Raw genomic sequence first — 8,891 nt, forward strand, 5'->3', positions numbered from 1 at the left:
AACATTAGTTCATCGTAGAATATACATATATAACTGTCAAATATAAGAATAAATGTTTGGTAACGTAGCAACGTGTTTAATCAAAGTGGTCCTTCGAGCTGAGAACTAAAGTGGCTTAAGTAACATAGATAGTGCAATCAAAAGTGAACTTTAAGTGTAGTGTAATAGACTTTAATATCAAACTTAAGTATCAGTGACTTAGAACATTTAAAAACATAGAACACGTCAAAAAATTTTCACGTCAAACAAAACGAAAATATTTTTCCATCTGAATTTTTCAAAGTAACAACAAGATTTCCTAAAAATGTCTCAAGAATTACCGGGATTAATAGCGGAGCAAGAAAATATTTGTGATTTAATTGTCAAAGCGCAAGTGAACTTCAAGAAAACACCAAAAGCGAGATTAACAAGAGGATACATCAAGACAAGAAAAGAATCCATAGAAAATTATTTCAGTCAGTTCGTAGCAAACAATCGAGCCTTGATAAAAATATCAACACCGTCGGACAAAGCGAAATACGAATATTTCAAAGATGATGTATATTCAGCATGCGAAGAAATGTTTATAGATTTAAAAGCAGAGATGACCGACATGCTAGAGGGTTCGACGCCGTGTACGAGCAGCACTAATCCAACACCAAGCACAAGCAGTGATGACGTGAAGCTACCGAAAATAGATATAGCGAAGTTTACCGGTAACTACCAAGATTGGACTTCGTTTTACGACATGTTTACGTCACTCATCCACAACAAACAGAACTTGAGCAGCGTTCAAAAGATGCATTATTTAAAAAGCTACTTGTCTGGAGAACCTGCCCAACTGTTGGATCATCTAGCCGTCACTGAAACAAACTACGAATTGGCATGGCTCACGCTGCAGAACAGGTACAACAACAAGAGAGTTATTGTTAATTCAATTTTAAGCAAGTTGATGAATCAAAAGAAAATTCACGCGGGCACTGCTAAAGCCATTCGAGAGATATTAGATACAACTATGGAGTGCCTTAACAAGCTGCAAGTACAAAACATTAATACTAGTTCATGGGATACACTTATTATACACATCATTGTTGAGAAGTTAGACAACGAGACACATAAAGAGTGGGAAGAAGAAGCAAGTAACCTGAACCTCACAGAGTTACCTACAATGGTCATGTTCAAGAAGTTCTTAGAAAAGAGATTCCGAGTTTTAGAGATGATGCAACCTAGCCAAACAACGAACATGAACATGAAGAGTACCTACCGAAACATCCAGAGAGAACCTAACTTCACTGTCGAGTCTAAGTCATTTCACGTGTCACCAGCCATCAAGTGTGGTTTTTGCAAGCAAAACCATTATTTGAATCAATGTAAAGAATTCCAAGAGCTAACACTAGAAAAGAAAACGGAGTTCATTCAAAACCATCAAGTTTGCTTTAACTGCCTAATCCATGGTCATGCTGTCCGCTTCTGTAAGAGCAAATATTCATGTCAAAAGTGCGGAAGAAGACATCACACAATGTTGCACAACAATACGTACCAACCCAAAGAGAAAGAGCACAGAGAAGAAGAAACAAACCAAGAGAGAGAAAACAAAGAATTCAAGCGAGAGAGAGACTCTAAACAAGAACCCAAGCAAGACATGAAAAATAAGAGAGAGATAGTTGCCCATCTAACAACAGGAAGCATGACAGGATTGTTATCTACAGCACAAATTAACGTGACGAACCATCAAGGAAGAGAATTCGTATTAAGAGCCTTGTTGGACCCATGTTCCCAAGAGTCTTTTCTGAACGAGTCTGCAGCTCAAACTATGGGACTTAAGAGAAAACGCGCAAACGGAAACGTATCGGGTCTTGATCAGATGAGCACACCCATCAGATTTGCTGCAGATATCGAGATTTCATCACGTCTTAATCCTGAAAAGAAAATGAGTATAACAACCTACATAGTAAAGCGAGTCACAAACATCATGCCTTCAGAGAAACTTACCATCGATAACTGGGTACACCTAAGAGACTTACAACTAGCTGATCCGACTTACCACCAACCAAGTTCTATAGATATTCTATTGGGAGTAGAAGTTTACAACGAGATGATACAGCCTGGTCTGATCAAGGGCATTCCAGGCTCTCCCATAGCTTTACAAACTCATTTGGGATGGATAATATCAGGAAAAGTCACAGTCGGGACAGAACGAGAGCGAGAAGAGAAACCATTCATTAGTATGCATTTAAATGTCGAGTTGAACCATATGCTAAAGAGATTCTGGGAGCTAGAGACAATAGAGGAAGAGAAACACAAACTTACAGCAGAAGAGAGCAAAGTAGAAGAAATATATGAGAAAACTACCACTAGAGACGAAGACGGACGTTACATAGTAGATCTGCCAATGAGACACGAGCCACCAGTTCTACCATCTAACAGCCGAGAGATTGCACTGAAACGCTGGAAGTCTACAGAGCACAGACTAAAGAGTAACCCACACCTATTAGAAGAATACAACAAAGTTCTAGAAGAGTACATGACACTAAACCACATGAAGAAAATAGAAAACAAAGATGAAGAAAATGGCGTGTGGCTCCCTCAATTAGCTGTAATTAAAATGGAGAGAGAAACTAGCAAATTAAGGATAGTCTATGACGCCTCATGCAAAGGAAGCAACGGGGTATCCTTAAATGACGAGTTACTAATTGGTCCCCCATTGTTAGAAGATTTAAGGGCCATTCTCATTAGATGGAGAACATACAAGATAGCCTTTGTCGCCGACGTAGAGAAGATGTATAGACAGATACGAGTCAAAGATGAACACACAAATTACCAGAGAATTGTATGGAGACCAGATCCAAAGGGACCCATTGAAGACTTCAAACTCTTAACTGTTACATTTGGAACATCCTGTGCGCCTTATCTCGCAATAAAAACATTGAGACAAACAGCAAAAGATGAAGGATCTGACTATCCAAAAGCTCAGAAGATGATATTACGAGATTTCTATATGGATGATTTGCTCTCCGGCACAGACGAAGAAAAAGAGGCTATCGAAATTCAAAAACAAGTAACTAAAATTTTAAGTTCCGGAGGATTCCCACTAAAGAAATGGTGTTCAAATAGCGAAGAGTTTATGACAGCATTAGACAAGCAAGAAAAGAGAGAAGAAACACAGACAGTCGAAATAAAACGCAAAGAGAGCGTGAAAACATTAGGTATAACATGGGAAGTTAAGAAAGACAAGTTATTAATACCTAATCATATCAAAAATATAGATGACACACTTATGACTAAAAGAAGCGTTTTATCTGAAATAGCTTCAATATTTGACCCAATGGGGTGGATCGCTCCTAGCGTCATACTAGCAAAAATATTTATGCAAGTTTTGTGGAAGAAAGGCATTTCGTGGGATGAAGAACTTCCGGCAGAACTAAAAAAAGAGTGGTTGCAGTATAAGAGAGAACTGCCAGCCTTGAAAGATGTCAGCTTAGATCGATGGATGCACACTACGAGTAAATCAACTCTAGAACTGCATGGATATGCAGACGCTTCGGTATTAGCTTATGCGGCAGTTATTTACTCGAGAGTTATAGACGAAGAAGGAGAGATTAGAGTATCCCTCGTGACAGCAAAAACAAAAGTCTCGCCGATTAGAAAAGTTTCCTTGCCGCGTTTGGAGCTATTAGCTGCTACATTATTGAGTAAACTTCTGAAACAAGTAGCTGATACACTAGACGTTCATCTTGACAACGTATACGCTTATTCAGATAGTCAAGTGACTTTGGCTTGAATTCATGGTGATCCAATGAAATGGAAGCCTTTCGTAAAGAATAGAGTCGTAGAAATCACGGAAATACTCGATGCTAATCACTGGTTTTATGTAAACACTAAGCAGAATCCTGCTGATCCTGCTTCAAGAGGAGTAATGCCTTCAAAACTTATATCCACAGAGATATGGTGGAACGGACCTGAAATGCTGAAAGAGAAAGAAATAAGATTAGAAAAAGGAACTCCACTAGACACAGCAATAGAAAAGAGAAAGAATATGTTAACGATGGTAGTAACAAATGAAAATGAAGAACAACTTACCTTACTGAAGAAGTTTTCGTCACTAGAGAAACTTACACGTGTTATTGCATACTGCAGACGCTGGTTAAAAATTATAGATAAAGAGAAAAGTGACTTACCTTCTTACCTGACGTACGAAGAAAGAAACGATGCACTTACAATATGTATAAAGATGTCACAAGAAGTGGAATTTTCCGAAGAGATAGAAGACCTGAAAAGAAACAGAAACTTAAAATCTAAAAGTAATCTACTAGCTCTATCCCCTTTCCTTGACGATAAGAGCGTTCTAAGAGTCGGTGGTCGATTAAAGCACGCAGATATGGAATTTATACGAAAACACCCGATCATCATTTCAAAGAACAATGTACTACTACCGTTAATATTGAGAGAAGCGCATGCTAAAACACTACACGGTCCTCCGCAAATGATGATTACATACTTAAGAGGCAAGTATTGGTTGATTAACGCAGCAAACAGCGTTAAACGTTTTGTACGGGAGTGCGTTACATGTATAAGACAGAATGCGAAGAATAGAGAGCAAAAGATGGGAGATTTACCTGATTCCAGAGTAAAGCCATGTAGACCATTCTTGATCACCGGAACGGATTTTGCGGGACCAATAAATGTCAGAATGAGCAAGGGAAGAGGTGCCAAATCATACAAGGCCTACATATGTTTGTTCGTTTGTATGTGCACGAAGGCACTACATATAGAAGTTGTAAGTGACATGACAACGCAGGCCTTTCTAGCGGCATTTAAAAGATTCGTATCAAGACGAGGCCATGTGGCAGAAATGTGGAGTGATCATGGAACTTCATTCATTGGCGCTGAGAAAGAGTTATTAGAGATGTGGAGTCAAGGAAAATCCAGTGTACCAGATGAGTTTATTTCGATGCTAGATAGAGAAGGGACGAAATGGAAATATATCCCTCCAGCGGCTCCCAATTTTGGCGGATTATGGGAGGCAGGTGTCAAGTCGACCAAATACCACCTGAAACGTATAGTTGGAGATACGACACTTACATTTGAGCAATTAAGCACGGTCCTAGCAGAAATTGAAGCCTGTCTAAATTCGAGACCCATTTCACCCATAAGCGATCATCCGGACGATTTGAATCCTTTAACACCTGGCCATTTTTTAATCGGAGAACCCATTAATGTCATACCATCTGAAGACCTAGGAGATGTAAAGATGAATAGACTGGATCAATGGCAATTGACAACCAGAATGGTACAAGATTTTTGGCGAAGATGGCAATCCGAATATCTAACTAGAATGCAACAGAGACCTAAATGGAGACAGCCTACTCGAGAATTCCAAGAAGGAGATTTAGTTATAATAAAGGACCAGAGACTTCCTCCTGGTCGTTGGCCTATGGGACGAATTATAAAGAAGTACCCGGGAAAAGACCAACTTACCAGAACGTATGACCTGCGAACCTCGACAGGAGTGCTACAACGTTCAATTACAAAATTGTGTCCTTTATTATGTGATATAGAAAAATAGTTTGCGTCCGTAATAAGCTATTGATTATGTTTAATTATGTGCAAGTTTGAAATTTAATTTAATTTATTATTTTCTAATGACGTCAAGTCATTAAAGGCGGGAGTATGTTTAGTTTGATGACCAAATTTCACAAAAGATGGCGCTCTTACTAACGCAAACTAGATAACATTAGTTCATCGTAGAATATACATATATAACTGTCAAATATAAGAATAAATGGTGTATATAATAAGTGTTCCGGACGTTTGTATTTTAGTTTTTATCTTATTTTGGGTAGTTCCATTTCATAACTTTGACGATAAAGAGGAAAACCCACCTCACCCCGTAGTGCCTCGTATTTGGGGTGAGAGGGCTTTTCATACAAAGGTGATTTTGGAAGAATGTTTGGTCCACGAGCCAGGCGCAAATTTCGTCAGTCATCGCCTCCCGGGTGAAAACTCGTATACTGGTTAACGGCCATATATGATGAACCCTCGTGGACGTCAGCTGCCGCTACGTTGGTGGGTTGAGGAATGGCAGCCACCGAAACACGTAAAAAAAAAATTTTTTTTCAGTCATCGCCTCCCGTTTGATAGTCAGATGAAAGTTTAGGTGCTATTGTTAATAAAAACAATCGTCAGCCGGTTGTATCGCGGTGGAATCACCGTCAGCTGTACACATGAACATGTAAAAAAAAAAATTTTTTCAGTCATCGCCTCCCGCTTGATACTTTGTCAGATGATAGTTTAGGTGCTATTGTTAATAAAACAAATCGTCAGCCGGTTGTATCGCGGTGGAATCACCGTCAGCTGGTCACATGAACATGTAAAAAAAATTTTTTTTTTCAGTCATCGCCTCCCGCTTGATATTTTGTCAGATGATAGTTTAGGTGCTATTGTTAATAAAACAAATCGTCAGCCGGTTGTATCGCGGTGGAATCACCGTCAGCTGGTCACATGAACATGTAAAAAAATTTTTTTTTTCAGTCATCGCCTCCCGCTTGATACTTTGTCAGATGATAGTTTAGGTGATATTGTTAATAAAAAAAATCGTCAGCCGGTTGTATCGCGGTGGAATCACCGTCAGCTGGTCACATGAATTTATAAAGCAAATAAATAAATACAATCTAAAATTTAAAATAATTGGTTTCAGTCATCGCCTCCCGTTTGATACTTTGCCAGATGATAGTTTAGGTGCTATTATTAATAAAAAGAATCGTCAGCCGGTTGTATCGCGATGGAATCACCGTCAGCTGGTCACATGAACATGTAAAAAAAATATATTTTTTCAGTCATCGCCTCCCGCTTGATACTTTGTCGGATGATAGTTTAGGTGCTATTGTTAATAAAAGAAATCGTCAGCCGGTTGTATCGCGGTGGAATCACCGTCAGCTGGTCACATGAACATGTAAAAAAAAATATTTTTTCAGTCATCGCCTCCCGCTTGATACTTTGTCAGATGATAGTTTAGGTGCTATTGTTAATAAAAAACATCGTCAGCCGGTTGTATCGCGGTGGAATCACCGTCAGCTGGTCCGCGATACAACCGGCTGACGATTCTTTTTATTAACAATAGCACCTAAACTATCATCTGACAAAGTATCAAGCGGGAGGCGATGACTGAAAAAAAATTTTTTTTTTACATGTTCATGTGACCAGCTGACGGTGTTTCCACCGCGATACAACCGGCTGACGATTTTTTTAATTAACAATAGCACCTAAACTATCATCTGGCAAAGTATCAAACGGGAGGCGATGACTGAAAATATTTTTATTTTTACGTGTTTCGGTTGCTGCCATTCCTCAACCCACCAACGGAGCGGCAGCTGACGTCCACGAGGATTCATCATACGTAGCCGTTAACCATTATAGGAGTTATCGCCTGGGAGGCGATTGGTCATGGAAACCTGTTCGTGGCTCGCGGTCTAGTTGGATCGATTTTTTTTTATTATGCGTATTACTATAGCTCCATTTTAAATTGGAATACATTATTTTTGTAGCAGTAGCCTTAAAATCCCTTCTCACTCCCCTCTCAAACCTTCTCTCCCCATTCATAACCCACCTCTCGCCGCGAAACCTACTCACCCCATTTTACGGTACCTATATTAATTTATTATGTTTTACTATCCTGGATTCACCATTTAGAAATGTACGCGCGAAGTACCCACGGGGGTAAAATAGTAAAGTATTGTACAGGTTGCACTTCGGGGAGTGTGCTCAAGAGCTACACGGGCTTATTCCACCGTCCCCATTCTACCATCGGACTTTTAGACGCACGGCCGGTTTCCATCCTTACTTTGTAGATATTCCGTCAATTCGCACGAAGCGCTTTGCTTCCCTTTTTTATGCGCACTGCTAAGGAATGGAATTCCTTGCCGGCGTTTATATTTCCGAGCTCAAATAACCCGGCAAATTTCAAATAAAGGGTGAACAGGCACCTTCTGGGCAGGCTCGCTCCATCGTAGGCCACGTCTTCGCCTCGGCTAGTCTGTACCATGAGTAAGCCCATTTATAATTAAAAAAAAAAGGCTAATTAGTATCTTATATGCAAATTCAAAATATGCCCCAATAAGCTAGAATGATACTCGTGTTGTTAATCATTTTGTTATTAATCTGCCGTAATGTGATTATGAGATTTAAAGAAATTTATTTAAGATTAAGACTTGTAAATTCTTAGGATAATACTTAGGTTCCTAGTGAGTATTTATATTCCTTGTAAGGTTATAATTATGACTTTGTCGTGGTTTGAATTTTAAGGAATGATACCGGGTATAATTAGCGACGATACCTATCGGATATCTTAAATTGATCAAATATTTTTAACAAATTTATACACGAAGATTACTATGTTGATTTACGCGATTTTATATGCCTTTTATCCACAAGAGTGGCAAAGAGTGGTGGTGGAGTGGGTGGTTTTCCATAATGTCAATAACCAGAGAGGAAAATGTGGAATAAGTTTGTATGAAGAAGCGGCCGTTCCCTTTCCTCTTAATGGAACCGGAATCGGCCATTTTCATAAATCCTATTGTTTACCTCTGCCCTCTCATAACCCTTTGCTTAGTCACTGTTATCTTAGTGTTGCTCTTAAAAAATATATTTTGCATTTTCGCTTAGGTACACTATTTGATCTACATTAATTTATTTTCCTTCAGTGGTTTCGATAGTGCGACGTTACGCTCGAAAGTCGTTAGGCGTCAGAGAGGTCATAAAAATTCACGGGGTTCAGCGGTATATATAAACTAACACTATATATTTTTATGTAAATAAAAGGAATGATGATATTAAATTATGAGAATCACATTTTCTAAATATATAACTTCGCTGTATACGCACTCCTCCTTCAATCAATCAATTATTTTATTGCA

At 38.9% G+C, this 8,891-nt stretch overlaps 2 protein-coding genes across 2 annotated transcripts; both read left to right on the forward strand.

Moving 5' to 3' along the window:
- The first annotated feature begins 304 nt into the window (after positions 1 to 304).
- Positions 305 to 3,760, forward strand: LOC134656613 (uncharacterized). The gene has a single exon (XM_063512169.1). The coding sequence runs from the start codon at positions 305 to 307 to the stop codon at positions 3,758 to 3,760; it is 3,456 nt and encodes a 1,151-aa protein (XP_063368239.1).
- Positions 3,761 to 3,775: 15 nt separating this feature from the next.
- On the forward strand, positions 3,776 to 5,545 carry LOC134656614 (uncharacterized). Its single transcript, XM_063512170.1, has one exon. The coding sequence runs from the start codon at positions 3,776 to 3,778 to the stop codon at positions 5,543 to 5,545; it is 1,770 nt and encodes a 589-aa protein (XP_063368240.1).
- Positions 5,546 to 8,891: the final 3,346 nt, after the last annotated feature.

This window comes from Cydia amplana, chromosome 18 (assembly GCF_948474715.1).
Source record: "Cydia amplana chromosome 18, ilCydAmpl1.1, whole genome shotgun sequence".
Taxonomy (NCBI): Eukaryota; Metazoa; Arthropoda; class Insecta; order Lepidoptera; family Tortricidae; genus Cydia; species Cydia amplana.

Coding starts and splice junctions, on each gene's coding strand:
- LOC134656614 (XM_063512170.1), top strand. CDS start 3,776: ATGAAATGGAAGCCTTTCGTAAAGAATAGAGTCGTAGAAATCACGGAA.
- LOC134656613 (XM_063512169.1), top strand. CDS start 305: ATGTCTCAAGAATTACCGGGATTAATAGCGGAGCAAGAAAATATTTGT.